The following is an 18,750-nucleotide window of genomic DNA, read 5'->3' as shown; positions in this document are numbered from 1 at the left end:
TCTTAATCCTCACCCTAAATTTATGAGATTAAAGTGGGTTAATTCTGCATTATAAATTCAGATCCATGAATAGTCTAGAAAATAATTACAGAAATAAGACAGTATAATAAAGCATTATTTTAGTTCATCAGCCAGATTCTCTGACTTTGAACAAACTTGCTGAATAAAAGAATTTATCAAAATAGCCACCCTGGATAAATATTCAAAAACATGAGATGATAGCTAAATTGACTACGGATACTGAAGAATACAAAAGTAAAGCTAGTCATTTTAGCAATTAATTTAACTTTTTAAAGATTTAGGAGATTAATTCAAAGGAAAAATATGTTAGAGAACCTCAAAGTTTTAATCTCAACTCAGATTTACAAGATGTTTGACTAATATTTATATTGTCACTCCATATTTAGTCAAACATCACCTGAGTAACAAAAAGAAATATTTTATTCTAAGCTGATTTTTTAAAAGACACCAATCATATAAAGTTTAAAACAATGTACATATTTCTTTACACATAGCATTTTAAAACCCTGCTTTCAAGCTCCTTGAAAATGAAAAGAAAACTTGCAATAATTTTTTTGAATTTTAAACTTTTTAATATTGGGTTTTCCTTAAGCAAGATACACTTGTATGAAGTGAATAACTTAGAAAGTAAATTATGGGGGGTGGGTGGTATAGCTCAGTAGTAGAGCACATACTTGGTGTGCATGAGGTCCTGAGTTCAATAACAGTGCCTCCATTAAGGGGAAAAAAAGAGTAAATTATCAGATGGCTTGTTTTATACTAGTGACCTGTTCTAGGTTCCCTACAATGATCTACTGATAAACATACAATTAAACTGAAGTATATGGCTAAAATTCATATTCATATAAAGTGGCTTACAATTCTCTGAATTAATAAAGGAAGATTGGTTTTCTTTAAGTTTTTTCTTCTGTCAAGGTTACAAAACTCAACAAACTTCTATGTCTTTCTACATTCCTCAACAACTGAAAACATGGAGCTGTTGTAATCATCTAAGTTTTATAGAAGATACTCTAAAACTCATCAATTCCTATTATAATAATTGCTATGAAACAACAGGGAAGTGGGAAGGAGGTGAGAAAGGGTGAAAACTCAGTATGTGGCTGACAAAAGTAAAAACTAATCAATTTTTATGTCTTTCTTTTTCTCTTACATATTAATTACTCAATCTTAAGAGCATATTAAATTAAAATCAGAGACCTCCATGAAATGATTTTCCACTGAAAATATACTTTTGATTTTATAACCTTTACAGCTTTTAAATATCCTGAACTTTTAGTACACTGTCTGTTTTCTAACCATTTTTTCAAAGCTGTTAGTGCAGCAAATAAACAGCACATGCTTTGATCTCATTAAATTACAACTTATAGTTCCTAGAGTCATAAATATCGTGCCCTTTTCTCCTTTACCCCTCATCTTCTGGTATGAGGTAGTCTGCTAAATATCACTATCTCCTTGAGTGCTCTGACGTTTACTCAGACAAACAGCAGAGGTTATGAATGCTGCTCACAGATAACTATCGGGAAATTTTTCATGATTGCCATAATGGTGAACCCAGCATTCAGAACTGTAATACCTAGTTTTATCTAACAACTAAGTTCGGTCTGTTTAGCTTTGCACCACGCACACAAAAAAGAATTCCATCTTATCATAAACCAATAACTTAACTGCTCTGGACAAAATCATAGGACAGTATAAAAGAAAAAAAATTATCTTTGAGAAAATTGATGATTAAATGTTTTAAATGAGTGCTATAAAGCAATGTTGCTAGGCTTGATTAGCCTCTGAAAAAGAAAATCAAAACAGAAAAAAACTTTTCTTAAACTTAAAAATCAAGACTACATACCAAAAAATACAAAACTATGATACTCAGAATGTCTGAAATATTAAAAATTGTCTATTAAAATATATTCATAAATTCTTACCCTTTCAGCTACTAGAACTTGGAAGCCTAAAAGGTAATAATATTCTCTTGCTTTACCCTTCTACACAAACTCTCTTCCGAGAACTATTTGGCAGCGTGGTTACTGACTACAAAGCATTTGAGAGGGACAGAGGCCACCACTGTATGGCACATCAGTACATTTAGGCAACCCTGGCCAAGGCTGCAAGACCTGGGGAAAGGGGGCAAGTGTGCTCATGAGCAACACTGCTCCACTTGTACACAGAGAATGTTTTTACTCTTTTCACATAAATCCACCAAAGGAATCTCTCCATGGATTTACATGAGCCTTGTCTCCATCTATGAGTCAGTCTTACACTACACATTAGAAATACAGTAGTATATTATGTTACAATGAAACACTTGTCTTTAACGAAAAAACAATTTAGTAGGGAAATTTATGAGGTATAATATTTTCATAATAATGCAAAAACTAATTGAAAAAGGCATATGACTATTTTAACATAATCACCAAATTAATGATTTAACCACTCAAGACACTGAGAAAAATATTAAACAAAAAATAAACCAAACAGGTATCACTGAAAATGTGCTTATTCACAACTAGTCAGTATTAGTTATTTATATTTGCCTTTAAAGCTTATACTGATAAAAATGAATAGTCCATTTGACAATTCTCTGATTTGAGACTACTAACAAAATTTTCAAATTACAGTCTTTTCTCTTTATATGAAGAGAGTCGTCTTTAATATTCTGAAATGTGACTGAAAAGAAACATTCTCTACATATAAACAGTCCTCTTAGGTAGTTTGCCAGATAGGCATAAGACTTTTAAGGGCTAGAGACATAGGCTTATTACTATTCTAATATTCTGTACTGAGCTACCTGTATGCTCTTAATTTCTGATCCCTCGGGTATAAGAATAGAGTCCAGGGAATATAAAACCAATTTATTGGCAGTTATAAGAACAAAGATCTAGATATAACAGTGTTATAAATATTAATGGTCTTTAAACTGTGGCTTAGCATTTAGAAGTCACATCACTCTTTAGCCCAAGTGGTCCTGCTTTCCTTGAAATTGTGCTAAAAGAGAAAGTGGTAAAATTTCCTGTTTTCTTGAATTATGCATTAAAGTATAAGTCATTCATCTGGTAGCACAAAACACTCTCTTCAAAACTTAAGCCTGTGTCTCTATAAATAAATTATTTTAGTAATTTTTTTTTTGGTAAAATTATAGCTAAATGCAAAAACAGAGGGTCTTTTGGTTTCTGGTCCAGCATGTAAGAAGCTTAGTTAGAAGTTTCCACTTCATCCTAACACAAGGAAAAAGCTGAACAAGCTGAAAATCAACACCTTCTCTTAAATCTGCTGGAGAAATGAGGTCATAAGGCAAACTGCTGCCTCAAAAACTAGACAGATGGACAGGTGAATACTGAGAATCATAAACAAAAGCCTCCACAGGAACTAGTACCAGGGTAGGAAAAACTGAACTCAGACTAATTCTCAGAAGCCCAGTGTGGTTAACTCTGGGGGTTAAAAAAAATTCAGAGGGACACAAGTCATGCAGGCCCTCACACTTTTGTAAAATTTTACCTCCAGGTCCTCTCACAGTGAATATCACAGAAAAATTCCTTCTAGCAGGAGGAAAAGGAGAGGAAAAGGAACCATTTTGAAATACACCAACTCATTCTATTCTTATCAGCAAGTCCTGCCCTCAGGAAAGACTATTTGAGCAAAGCCTAAACTACCTGAAGGAAAGGTGATACCCAACTCCAGCCGCCTCCAACCATCCAGCACCACACAGGGAAGGGAGCGGGGACTGAGGAGCACTGGTGTGTGGTGAAGGTCACAGTCCAGGGGTAACAGGCTCATCTAATCCTAAGACACCCCCACCCCCACCACTACATTATTATAGGCCTATTTACTGTAGTTCCTTTCATCCAGCATACCATGTCTGCCTTCCAACAAAAAAATTAAAAGGCATACCAAAAGGCAAAAGACACAGTTTGAAGAGATTGAACAAGCCCCAGAACCAGAGTGAGATATGGCAGGGATATTAGGATTATCAGACCCTGAATTTTAATATACTAAAGGCTTTAATGCAAAAAACAAACAAACTAACAAAACAGACAAAACATGGGAGAATAGATGGATAATGTAAGTAGAGAGATGAAAACTCTAAAAAAGTCAAAACAAAATGCTATAGATCAGAAACACTGCAACCGAAATGAAGAATGCCTTTGATAGGCTTAATAGTTAGACTGGTCAAGGCTAAGGAAATCATCTCTGAGCTTGAGGATGTATGTGACAGTAGAAATTCCAAAACTGAAAAAAAGAGAAAAAAACTAAAAAGAGCACAAGAGAATATCCACCAATTGCAAGTCACCTAGTGTAACATATGCTAGTATTTAGGATATGCATAATGGGAGTACCAGAAGGAGCAGAAAAAAAGGAAAAGCAGCAATATTTGAAGCAGTGATGACTGAGACTTTCCCCAAGTTAATGTGACACCAAACCTCAACCCAAGAAGCTCAAAGAACACCAAGAGGAAAAAGTGACCAAAAAAATCATATCCAGCCATCTCTTATTCAAACTTCAGAAAATCAAAGATAAATTTAATATCTTGAAAGAAGCCAGAGGAGAAAAAAATCTTACCTATAGAGAAGCAAAGATAAGAATTATATCTGACTTCACAGAAACCATCCAAGCAAAAAGTAGTGAGGTGAAATATTTAAAGTATTGAAAGAAAAAAATCCTCAACCTAAAATTTTGTATCTTCTGAAACTATCCTTCAAAAGTGAAGGAGAAATGAAGACTTTTTCAGACAAGCAAAAATCAAGAGAATTTGACTGATAGTGCTAACTACAAATGTGCAGTCAACAGTAAGTCAGAAGATATGAGAGCACTGATGCAATCCATATAGGCAAGCCTTACAGAAGAGAAGGGTAAGTCTGGGTCTGGTGGGACAAATGGAAGATATTTTGCACACCAATAAATTAAATAATTACAAAGTAAGTGTAATTTAATTAATAAATATTTAAATGACACTCAGTAAATGTTGTTTCAAAGCATCTATTGAGTGTCAGTAAGGACAGACACTTAATTCTCTCAGGTATAAAGAGGTGGTCCAAAGTGGTATTATTTCAGTTGGGGCTTTGAAAGATTAGGCAAAGGAAACAGAACAGGACTTGCCTGCTTCTCCTTCCTCTCGTACCACTCTCCTCTTGTATCAGTGGCACTAATGAGATTAACATATAGTGAATGCTTATCACTGCTATTCATGACACCATAAAAATGCATGTCACTGGTCACACATCAAAGAAATAACATTTTGAATGGGTTAGAACAAATTTATTCATTGCTTTATCAAAATCATAACTCAAAGTTTATGAAGCTGTATTTAAAACATTTTATTTATCTTTATACAAAAAACTACCCAACTTTTCTAGTATTGTTTCATAAAATTATTTTAGACTAATTTTTATATAATGCAATAATCAATCATACCTTCTTTAAACTGCATATTTCAGATTCTTGCTTTTTATTGACAGCTGAAAGTCTTTTGTTTACCTGTATTGCTTCCTGTACTGCAACATGAAAGACACTTAGTAAAATATTGTATTCAATGAACATTTTAAGGAAAATATTAACATGGATGAGGAAAATAGCTTCAATGCAATGTATATAATTATTACTGAGTTTGATATTAATTAACTGCCATTTACTATTGCCAGTTTCAGGCTAAGTTCAACTTATTCATTATAAATAAGTCCATTTAAATATTTCCTATTAAATATATAAGTTTAAATAAGAAAGCACCTACCATTTTGTTCTAACTTTTCATGACTCTCTTTTACCAATCCAAATTGACCTGTTATTGTGGCATAGTATTTCTCAACTTCATTCAGTTGCTTCTGATGATCTCCTTTAGCCAGAAGATGTAACTGGAGTTTTTGTTCCTATTTTGAAGAGTTATTTTAAATGTTATACATATATAAAATATACAAACATAGTACACATATTTACTAATCGTATATAAAAAATTATTGTTTTTTAATATCTGTTGTTGTTAGCATAAATATGTCATGAAAAAGTACTCTCTGATTACACCACACGCAGGAAATGTTTGTTAGGACACATATCTAAGTCTAGGTAAAATTAAAGCATTTTTCCCCCCATAACAAAACAGTCACTTAAGGTTATATTTCCCTTGTTTAAAATTTCTTTTTCAAAGTCAACTGGTTATTCACAGGAAAGTTAACTAGTTCAGTCCAGTACTAAGCAAAGTGGGAGGAATATTATTAAAGCAATACTCTTGATAATTTGGGAAATACATTTTTTCCCTCTAAATTTGCTGGCATAATCATTATCAAAACTTGGGTAATTTTTCTGAGATTAATTTTAATGAATATAGTACCTTCTCACTGCATTAAAAAATGGAATCATGAGAACAATATCTATCAGTGACAGGGAGGCAATATAGTACAGTAAAAAGTTTCCTTTAGCTGGGAGACAAAATTGGTAAAAACTGGACCCTATATATAATATAATATCGGCCTTCACTTTTCAGCTAAAGGAACTTGTTTTACTATACTTAGAAAAATTACTTAAACTTTTTTAAAAGAAATATTATGTTAACAGAATCAGTAACATTTTTCAAAGGTTTTGATCTTGACTTGGCATTAGCAGAATCACTGGTTGGTTTCACAACTTTCATTCATTTCTGCCACATGCTTCAGTTTCTACTGAGAGGTAATAAAGTGTAGGCCATCAACTGGTACAGAGTAATTATTTTCTGAATGAATTGTTGTTGTCCATAGAGTTCCAACAGTGGTAATCTGTTAGATTTTCCTGGCCAGCTTCTATTTCCTTTACCCAACAGCAACACAATTTCAAGTACTTACTTGAAATACTTCTTCACTACAATCTAGTAGGACTAAAATTCAGGGGTCCTACTCTTCCCTAGTTAACTGTAGGGCATATTACCCAAAATAAACCAACTGATTTCTACTTTCTTAGAATTTGAATCTTGAGTAGAAGAGACTATAAAACCAAAAAAGTTCAGTGGTGATCCTATCTAGACTGATATGAGACCTCTGTCCTGGGTTCCTATATTCTGCTGCACAGACCCTGGAATTTCCCTGGTCCTTGTTTACTTTCAAAACCATCGACTCTCTGATGGATTGTGAGTGCCTTCACTACATTTCCTTTTGCATAAGTTAACCAGAGCCATTTTGTACTGCTTAACACCAAAGTACAGGCGGTATAGTAGAGTGGTCAAAAGCTAGTCTGCCTATGTTTAAATCTTGCCTCTGTAATTTAATTGCTTTGTGACCTTGGGGAAATTATGTATCCTGCCTTTAAAACAGAGATTATAACGGTATCTCCCTCATAGGGTTGTTGCGAGGATAAGATGAATTTAATACACATAGAGCACTAAGAACAGAACCAGTCACATAATAAGTACAATATAATGTTTCGTTATTATTATTCCTTAAATGATAAAAGTGCCTTCAATAGCTTAATTTTCATCTGGAATAAGAATAGCCCTCTCTAATATTAATAAGGAACACACATTACAATTTAAGTTGTACTTAACTATATTAACTAGGCAAATCTGGTGATAATCTTCACTTTTTCAAAGATATCTTTTAATGATTTTAAGCAAAGTGATAATTTCATTGGCAACAGTTATGAAAGGTCAGTTGAAACTTTCTCCTGTGCTTTCTATAGGTTTTTCAAATTCACCACTTAGCCATTTGCATTGTGTGCAGCAGTTACAAATTCAAACAAGTTGACAAATATACTTATTCCCTGAGATCTTTTGCCTACCTGGGTAGTCACTATTATCAGTAACTAAACAATGACCAACAAAGACCCATATTCTGTTCCTCTAAAATACCACTTAATTGTCTAATCTAGAGAATTTATTCCTTTCAGCAGATGTGTAGAAATCTAATACAATTTCACTGAAAATTGGTCCAAAGATATTTTTTTCAATTCAAGAAATTATTTCCATTTTTCAATTCAAATCAATTTTTATACAGCCTTTATGAGAAAATTGTCTACTACATACTAATACATATTAATATTGTCAATGCTTACAAAGGTTAACTTATCCTGATAACTGAAAATACAGCAAAGACCAAAGTGAGTTCATAGGTATTCTCTACATAGAGCTCTATACACATTGGAGTAGTTTGTGAATACTGTATTCCAACATCCTTTACTAGAAGCCAAAGTTGAATTCAATTAAAATGCAGTTTCATTTGTTTGCATAACACAATTTTGATTTTCAAATACATTAGCCTATTCAGTGGCCATGATAAATGCTACAAAGACGTTTAAATCGCATGGACACCTATAGCTCATTAGCTCATACAGGCCTATACAGGACTGTTCATATATGAACCTAGTTGGCTGCCCTGATTTAGTTTTGACAATGAGATGAAGAGGGCCGTTGTCAAGTTTGCCATTAATTACATAACTGTCAGCAAATAGTTTAAATTCTTTGGGAAGCAACAACAAAAAGCAGATTGGTAACACCTGCCTGAGAAACCTAAGAACATTATAAAGAATAATACAAATAAATTGATGGTGTTATCATAACTTTAACATTACAAACCAAACCATAATAAAGATTATTTCATTGAAATGAGTAAGAAATAGCTAAGTATATAGTGTTTTTGTTCTTTTTACCTCTGTGGATTGGTTTAAGCTATTTTATCTTTTACACAATTTTACTACTAAATGCAAAGACTGTCCACAAGCAAATAATGTCAGGATTCATTGCTTTCCAAATATGTATGTACCTCACTTTAAACAAACTTAATCTTTGAAAATCAAGATTAGAGGAAGACAGCATATGCATAATTACGAGTGTGTGGGGGGGGGGGAGTCTAAAAGTTTACTTTAAAAGCCTCTTGAGGCATTTAAAATACAAATAATTTAAAAATAACATTTACACACAACTTTTTAGAGTTATATTTACTAATAAAAGGCATAGCTGCTCATTTCCCCTCTTTCTTATTTCCTTATAGAGACTGATTTGAAAACTTTTGGAGATAAAACTAATTTCCTTTAAAACAATTTGTTCATTACAAGTAAATTTTAGAGAAAAAGATCAAAACTCAAAAACAAGCTTCATATGTTTTTCATTTCTATTTTTGCAATTTGCCTTTCAATTTCTGTGATATGAACCCAAAATAAATTAATGGGTTATAGAACTCACTTTCTAAAAAACCTATGGCATCTTTCTTAAGATACTTTCACTTTTTTAGTCACAATATAAGATATACACTACTTAAAAAACTAAAGTTACACATACTTTGTATGTACAGATGTACATAATATCTATAATCATGAAGATTATTCCCAGACAAGCCTTCAGTCTAAAAATATTCTACTCTGAAAGAAAATATGAAGTAATTCCAAATCTGATCAAAGCTTTCAATACTGAAACTTTGTTTTAATTTAATAAAGAAAAATTTTTTAAAAAGAAAAAGAAAAAAGAAAAATAAATCCTTCTTACAAGTTTTTTCTTTAGAGGAAAGTGATATACAAAAATGAAATAAAATATAACTAAGAGATGGTTGGATAAGTTTTTACTTTGCTCATTAAGCTCTATTAGCTCTACTCAGTCACACAACACAGTCACCTATAATCATGAGAAAACAACAGGAAAGATTTTCATCAATGACCAAATCAGTTAATTTAATGTTCTAAAGTTGTTTTTTTTTAAATATTTTGTTACACTGTTTTTATTGGTAATGATCAGTGTAATCATTTGTTCAAGAGAAGGTTTGGGTACTTTTAGAGATAGGTGAATATTTCCATTCATAATTGTATTAATTTATCTAGAGACATTCTACCACCTCTACATGAAAATCACCTAACTGAATTTCCACAAGACAGAAATTTACTAGTAGTTAAGATCTTGCCTATAGGAGATCATGAACTTCTTTTAAAATGTCTTAATACTATTTTTTAAACTATTTCTTTTGGGACACTTTATCAATTGCTCCTGCTTTGACACAAATCTTGTTCCTGTCCTGCACACAGAGTCAAATAATGTAAAAGAAGAATGTGCTGATTTGAATAAAATTAACTGAACTACTTACTTAATACTGTATAGCACTTTTGAATACAGAAAAGGTCACCTGAATTATATAAGAGTAATGCAAAAAAAAAATATAAAAATGTTTAGAAAAAAGATTATTTTAGACTTTTATACCAATCATCTAAAATACATGTAATATGCTGCCAGAATGGGCATAAAATATTATGCACATAGCAATATATAACATTATTTTAATACAAAGTGATTTATTTAATGCTTTGAACTGTCAGAAAAAATATAGTAACTATAACTCAAAAATCATTTCAGTAGGTTCTTAAGACACTTAATTCACAGTAACAAAATGCTCAAAAGTGACCAAAAATTATCATTAGTATACTGCATGTTTCCATTTTTTTTAATTATAAGTATCTATCTGATGAAATTTTAAAGTGGAATAAAATAACACATTTTTATGTTGCCTTTGATCTTTAACTTGTAGCCTTATCTCCCAGGTCAGAGGGTACATTATTCAATTTCACTATATTTTGTGTAAAACCACTGTAGCGTTGAAGATGACTTTCAGTACAAATGTCATGGTACTTAAAGCTAAACCAGAATCTAGTTTTTCAGCTCCTTAATTAAAATCATAGTTTAAAGTAGTCTGATAATGTTATCTTTAGTCTTTCCAGTTGAACAGCAACAGAATTTTCACATCTTTTATTCAATCAAGCCTAGCAATCTTTCCATGGCTCTTTTATTTTCCAACACACCAAAACAATTCAAGAGGCAAAATACTTACTTTATATTTATGTATTCAATGTCATAAGGAGTGATCTTTCATTCCCTACTCCTCATAGATATAAAATATATATATATAAACCTTACTCAAAAATTAATTTTACTAGCCTTACAGTCTGTTCCAAAGAAGGAAGAATGAACTAGTGTAAACCCACCCAAGAAGCCCTCTGAAGATACAAAGTGGATATGGGAGAATTTTGTTCAATCAAAAATACAGAGAAAAAGAATTCTGAATCAAATAGGGATATAAAGAGAGATATCAAACTAAATATTTCATAAAATGTTATGTTGTAAAAATGAAGATATTAATTGTAATATACCATAGAAAGAAGGATGCACAACAAATAAACGGGCTGAACAGTAAAGGAGGAGAACCACATCCCCAGTGTGGTATTCAAATGCTACTTCATATTTCTTCAATTGTTTAGGCTATAAGTAACAACTAAATGTTTACATAAACACCTAGAAAAGACATCATTAAAGTAAGAGTTTTCAGAGTTTTATTTTTACTCCTTTGTGGTTTGATTTTGGCGTAAGACCTCTACCAATAACTGGGAACTGTGTTAAATTTATTTTATAATATATAAACACTATGTTAGCTAGAAATAAATTTGTGAAGTAAGTTCATTTAAGCTATGTCTGAAATTGTAATTCAACCCTTTAAAGGGGATATTAATATCCAGTTTCAACTTTTTTTAACTATAAACGTCACATTAATATTGCCAAAAATACTGTGCACATTATGTACTAATCTGGGGTGGTTAGGTATGTATTTTGAAATCTCCTTACCATTTCACTTACTTTCTTCTGTAAAGAATATTTAGAAACCTTGAAAAAACAAGGGGAAAAATCTCATTAAAATTCTTCAGTTATTTCCTACAAATTCCTCCTGATATTAAAATTGCATATTATAAAAAGTGGCATTTATCTTCTATGCACTATTTTTTCCAGTAACATTTTTTTCAAAATGTTATTTACCATTAACTTTCTTCCTTATCAAAAATAATATATTCATTTACTTATTCAACACATGTTTACGGAGCACCTACTATATGCCAGCCACTTTCCTAGGATCCTGGGATACAACAGTAAACAAAACAAAGTCCCTACCTTAACAAGCCTTCTGTCTAGTGGCGGTGGTGGCAGACATACAATAAAATATAAGTAAAAGTACAGAAGTTAGAGAGTGACAACCACTATCAAGACAAATAAAGCAAATGGGATACCAAGAACACTCCAGGAGAGTTTGCTACTTAATTGCTACTTAATTTCTTCTTTGAAGAAAATTTGATAAAATAGAAAAGCACAGGGAAAAAACACTGTTTTAAACAAATCATCTCACAATGCAGAAATAACAATCATTAATACAGTGGTACTTCCAGATAGTTTTCTATGGATTTATACTTTAAAAGAGAGCCAGTGGGGGTAGAATAATAATATATGTACTATTTTGTAAACTATTTTCACTTAATATATAGCAAATACTTCTCTATTACAAATTAATCCACAATGCAAGTTTTTAATGGCTACAGATTATTCCACTGTTTAACTTTATACCACAGTTTATCAAATGACTCTCATTTTTATAGATATACCCAGTTTTCAGTTTTACCGAAGTATTCTGAAATAAACGTGCTGTACCAAGAAAACTCTGTAGTTACTCTTTTTAGCAGGATAAATTCCAAGAAGCAGAACTCCTAAGATTTGTTCATTTTTATAGACTTTTAACAATTCTTATTATACACATAGACCTCTAAACGGTGGCCCAAGCTAAACTCTAACTAGCCATGTATGAGTGCAAATTTGCTTAAACCCATCAAATATTGGTTAAAATTTAAGCAAAAATTCAGTAATTACTTCACATTTCCTATGAAAATTTTTTAGCATACTGCCTTGAACAAGCTGATAATTTTATTTCATTTTGGTTGAATGGGTTCTGTGTGATTCATTTCTTCAACAAAAATGCCGAATGCTTACTGTAAGTAAAGCACTGATGTAGACATTGGGGATACAGTATTGGACCAAAAACTTCTGTACAGCTTAAATTCTGGGGAATGTAAATAATAAGCAATATAAATAAGTTAAAGTAGTCTATTCGATATTGATAAGTGCTTAAAGAAAAATAAATCATGGAAAGGGATTACATAGGATGACCAGGAAAGTCCTTTCTGAGACAGCACCTTCTGAGTAAAGATTTGATAGAAAGTAAGGAAGAGTATTCCAGCAGGCTCGGAGCTGTAAGGTGGGAAAATGTCTGGGGTATTCAAAGAACAGCAAGGAAGCCAATGTGGCTGGAAGGCTTCAGTAAGCAAGGAGAAGCACAAATTGAGTTCAGAGAAGAGCAGGAGAAAGAGGCAGGGGAGGGCCAAATTTTGTAGGTCTTGTAGTGTATGATAAAGACTTACACTGAATAAGACAGGAAGCCACTGAAGAGTTCCAAGCACACACGTGGCACAGCCTGACTTCCTTTTTAAAAGGATCACTCTATTATGTTAACACTGAAGGAGAACAGGAAAAACACTTAATAAACTACTGCGATTCAGATGGAAGAGGATGATGAAAGAGAACTGGTGTTAGTAATGGATGTAGTAAGAAGTGGTCGGATTCTGGACATACTCTGAGGGAAAAGCTGAAAAAATTTTGCAGTAGGAAGAAGGGAGCCGTAATTAACAAAAAAAGAAAAGATAAGTTAGTTTTCAGGAGGCAGAGATTTTAGGAACTTGGTTTTGAACAGGTCAAATCTGAGAAGACTGTTAAGACACCTGACAGTCAACGCAGGCTGGATTTGGGGCTGGAGATATACATTTGGAAGCTCTCTACATGTAGATCCCATTTTAAAGAAATGAGACAGGATGAGATCAGAGTATTTTTTAAGACATACAGAGAAAAAAAAAAAAGTAAAAGGATAGAGGTCATCTAGAAAAATAAGGGGGAAAAAAGAGACAAAATTTAGAAGACTTTCAATCTAATCCTGAATTTATTATCTGCTACTGTGATGGTTAACATGTCAACCTGGGCCAGCGGTGCCCAGATTCAATATTATTTCTGAGTGTGTCTGTGAGGGCTTTTCTAGGTGAGATCAGCATCTGAAGCAGTGGACTCAGTAAAGCAGATTACCTTCCCATAATGTGGGTGGGCCTGTTGAGGACCTGAGTAGAACAAAAGGCAGAGAAGCAGGATGAATTCACCCTATTTTCTGAGCTAAACACTGATCTTCATCTGCCCTTGGACTGAGATTTGCACCATGGATTCTCCTGTTTCTTAGACCTTGAGACTCAGACTGGAATTAAATCTCCACCTTTCCAAGTCTGCAGCTTGCAGACAGCAGATCATGGCAGTTCTCTGCCTCCACAATTGTGTGACTGTGTGAGCCAACTCCTCACAATAGATAGGTAAACATATATATATATATATGCTGCATTTCTCTTCCTCCCTACCTCTTTCCCTCCCTCCCTCCCTCTCTCCCCCTCCTTCTCTCTCCCCCTCCTTCTCTCTCTCTCTCTCTCTATATATATACATCCTATTAATTCTGTTTCACTGGTGAACCCTCACTGATACAGCTACCATGAACCACTAAAATTGATACACATAGAGCAAATTTACCAAATTCTTTCAGGTCACTGTTTTTCAAATATTAATATCCCTGCATTTTATTCTTTCTGAACCATTATTCACAGCTCTATTTTGTCAATACCTCTAGAGCACTGCCCAACTTCGTCATTTTAATATTTCCTTTTAAAATAAAAGATGAAGCAAAAATCCTACTAATTTGAAATTCAAGGCTCTCAGGAAAAAGTACTAAATCATGTAATATATGATATATGAATTTTTGTCAGCTTCACTTTGCTAGATTACATGTTTAATGGTGTTTTACTGACATAATGCTAAAATACCAAATTACTTTTCAAGCAATACTAAGTTACTTTACCTGTAATGCCTTTAATGTTTCCTTCAATCCTTCTATTTCTTTCTCTTTTATTTCTGTAGCAAGTTGATATTTTCCCTTTAAGTAAAAAATATACTTCAGGACTTCACAAAAGTAAATGACATTATTAATGGGGAAAACTTAAGAGCTGAAAAACCAAAATCTCTAAACCTAATACTTCATAGACTTTAAACTTGTATCTGTACTACAACTTACATTTCTAATGATTTCAAAATATCATAATATTACATGTAAGAGTACAAATACCATAATATTACATTGTCTATGTAAGAGTACAAATACCATGAAAAGGAAAATCTCATTGTAACAATAAGTCATTTTATCAGTAGAGCATTCCTGAGAACTTACAGACACTATTTAATTATTTAATTCACATAGCTAAAATAAACATATTCTAATTGAGACACAAGTACATTTGTCTTATAAATATGAGTATGAAAAAAATTTTAAAACAAAGTCTTTTGCCAAACATAACTATAAATTATTAATATTATAAATGGCATGTCCTTTGACATAATAAAAAATGTATTAACTATTAAATAGAGAAATATTCAATACCAGATGAAGTTCTAAAATTGTTCATTTATGTATTCTTTTCCAGTTGATCGGCATGCAAGTACAAATCATCTTATTGTTTTTTAAAGAGGTAATTTCATTGAAAAGACACTAAAAATATATTATACTTAATAGAAACATTGCAGTAAAGTAGAAAGAGCATGAATTTAAGGGTTGAAGAGATCTGGGTTCCAGTCCCAACTTTACCACTTCAAAACGAGAGCTTCAGCTTCAGCAAGTCATTTAAATCTTACTAGGCCTCAGTATTCTCAACTGTAAAAATAATAAGAGCTCCAGTAACTTGATTATCTCATGCCCTTTCTGTTTCTAAGATTTGAAGAAATTAACAGCCTCCATTTGTTTATTATTTATCATTACAATTGATAATTAAATTATTTAACTATGCTTGAAATCGTTAAAAAAATTAATACATACCTTTTCTTCTTCCAAGGCACACATCTTCACTTGGAACTGATAAAGAATTTTAAAAATTAAAAAATAGGTAAGTAAAATGCTACCAGTGATTTACACCAGTTAGCGAGACTATAGAAATGTTCTACATGTCTATATTGTTTGCACTTAATACAGTGTGATTATGCTATTTTTCCATTGAGAAAATAAATAATAAAAGATAAAAAAGGGGAAAAAAACACCAGTCACCAAAGGAAATGAACAATTCAGTCACATGATAAGAGCGCCAGTCATCCTTGAAAATTTAGTCTTTCCCTCCCAATTTTTTTCCTTAAATGTTTCAATATTTTGCTGTCTACTCATAAATAATAACATGCAACATTTTCTGAAGGCATACGTTTATGAAATTGATATCATTTATATTTGCATTGACAGTATTTTCTGACATTTTATAAAAATGCATGTGGCAGTCTACTACACAAAGACATTTTAAAACAGAAAAACTAAAGTGAACTTGCCAAAGGAAGCTAGTTAAATAGTCCAAGCAACACAAGGATACAAGGCAAAGGTGTCAAGAAATAAACTTTTTCTATGGAATTTCTCCATTTCATTTTCAATATTACTCACTTACATTCAAGTGAGTAATTTTACATTACATTTTTTAAAGAAAAGAAGAAACAAACAACATATTAAAAAAAAAAAAAAAAAAAGCTGGGGGGAAGAAGCCAACAGCACTTTCTCCTCTCTCCTTCAGATACCTGGATGTTCTTATCTTGCCCAGAGTCCCCTGCGGTAATAGAGACATAGAATTGCTCTCTCCTAAAGAATACTATGTTGTACATTTGGCTTCTGCTTCTTTACCCTTCAATTAAAACTCCCATAACCGAGGTAAAGCCAATTTTAGACTACAGGAAGAAGTTATCACCTACTTATACAAATCCAAACTACAGTATAAGTCGCCAATAACCTTAATCCACTAGTGATTTAAGTTATATAGGTTTATCTCTTTTTACGCATTCCTTTCTAAACATACACACTTGTATGGAGATGAAAACTAAACAGGGGAGGAAAACAGAAGAAAAATGGTGATGCTGGCATGACTGTAAAGAAAAACACTTCCAGAGTATATTTTCCATAAGCACATTTCTTACACTTGTATTTTAGAGAAATTTGAGGTAGTAAAGATGAGTTATAGAATTCAAAATAACCAGAGTTGCTATTCATTTCTTTAAAACATTTTTCTTTTATTTTTTTTCTATTTTTCTACTGGTCTTTCTTAGTTGCTGATGGTTAATATTTATGGAGGTGCATGATAATCACATTGCTTCATCCTTTACATCTCCTTACTTGCATCTCAGCTTTTTATCAGCATTATAATTCTGGCTTGGGTAAAAAATTGCGGAAAAAATTAAGATCCTAGGATACACTAATTAAAGAGAGGGAGAAGGGAGAGAAAGAGCAAGAACACATATCACTAACATATTTTACTTAGGACAAATGAAAACATATCTCCAAGAAAACAGTTCTCCCAATTTCTCTCCTTAACTAAATCATTCTGCTACATTATACTCTTTATTATCAGTTGTGATTCAAAACAACTTTATTCATTTTCTGCTTCCAATAATATCTTTTTTTGTCTTCATTGAGTAGGGAGAACAATTTGTCATAATATTCATGGGAAGTGAGCAAAGTGCAATATTTAAAACTATAGGGTTTGTCTGAAATTTTTGAAATTACCTGCTTTTTAAAAACTGCCATTGCTTCTTTGTGTTGCTTTGCTAATGTTTCCTTTTGATTCTGAAGAGTTTCCTATTTTAAAAATTATGAAAAGTTAAAACATAAATTCTACCAACTCTTTTGGTTTTAAATTTTAATTGAGTTCACAATTTAAATAAATGTTAAACATATTAATTACACATATCTTATGCTCTTGAAATGCAACTTAAGCCAATTTTATGATGTTTTAACTGTCATGGACTCAGTACACAATAATGTTGCTTCCAGTTGCTTCTCCATGATAAAACATTGCTTTAAAATTTTTTTTAATTCTGAACATAGCTTTCTCCAAAGTCTTCTTCAAGAAAATATCTTTCAGCAAAAGTTATCAAAACTAACAGTCCTAGTATACAAGCACACTACAGTCTTAGAGTTTCCAAAGAAATCAATTTTATTGTCTAAGCACAAATGTTTACATGGCAACATATAATTCTGTAAATTCACTGAAATAATTTTTTACAAAATCAAAACTAGCATAGGGCATTAAAAAAAATCCATATATATGATTCCATTTCTTCCCTCCCCCCTACTTTTTGGGTAGAAGTTGTGTGTCCTGTCCTTTAGATTCCAGACAAATGTTTTTCTTCTATTTTTATCAAATAATTCTCATAATTTAAAAAATTAGATCTACAAGTGGCAACCACTTTCAAATGTTTCTGTAATTTTACTCCATGTTTCTAAATATATGTTGATTTATCAATTTAAAAAATTTATCTACTGACCTCTTACTATGATAGTTGGGAGTTTAGCTTCCTTGTACAACCATTATCCTACATCTCCTCCCTCCATTCTTCAACAGTTATATAAAAATAGAGGCTTAAATCAACAGTCCATATTTACACTCTTTTAACTATGCAATTTTTATTCAGTGCTGAGCCCCATACACTATACCATGATTACATTTCTATTCTCATATAACTTTGTATTTCTCCTGAAGTTAGCAATTACTTTAAATATTTCAATTTCCATAGCTAATTAAATAAAATAATACTGCCAGTTTCCAAGTCTGTATCAATTGGTTCATATTCTCAGAAGCAAAAAAAAAAAAAAAAAAAAAAAAAAAAGGAAAAGGAAAAGTGAGATCCCAAGAATGATTTAGGAAATCTCAAACTGCATAGGAAAACAGATACTTAGAAAAGCTATAGATGTTGGACAAAATCTTTCAGAGGCTACTGCCCAAAGTTTTTCCTGTGAAAATGTATTAGACTCTAATATCCTGCAAACAACAAAAGAATAAATTTATAGGAGACTTCAGGGATAGGTTTTTTGAGGAGTAGATTTGAAG

The 18,750-nt window shown here is 32.1% G+C and overlaps 1 protein-coding gene across 1 annotated transcript in view; it reads right to left on the bottom strand.

The window, feature by feature from the left end:
• The window catches only part of CCDC73 (coiled-coil domain containing 73), a 101,726-nt gene that overhangs the window by 33,462 nt on the left and 49,514 nt on the right, over positions 1-18,750 (bottom strand). Inside the window, exons 4-9 of the mRNA XM_074372202.1 lie at positions 17,427-17,498; positions 15,714-15,749; positions 14,706-14,780; positions 11,567-11,605; positions 5,744-5,879; positions 5,428-5,507 (exon numbers count right to left, since the gene is read on the bottom strand). Coding sequence (XP_074228303.1) covers positions 5,428-5,507; positions 5,744-5,879; positions 11,567-11,605; positions 14,706-14,780; positions 15,714-15,749; positions 17,427-17,498 — 438 coding nt within the window. The remainder of the gene's footprint in view (positions 1-5,427; positions 5,508-5,743; positions 5,880-11,566; positions 11,606-14,705; positions 14,781-15,713; positions 15,750-17,426; positions 17,499-18,750) is intronic.

This window comes from Camelus bactrianus, chromosome 10, assembly GCF_048773025.1.
Source record: "Camelus bactrianus isolate YW-2024 breed Bactrian camel chromosome 10, ASM4877302v1, whole genome shotgun sequence".
Classification (NCBI taxonomy): Eukaryota; Metazoa; Chordata; class Mammalia; order Artiodactyla; family Camelidae; genus Camelus; species Camelus bactrianus.
Note: the sequence above shows the minus strand (reverse complement) of the source record. Positions and strands in the feature narration are given on the sequence as shown.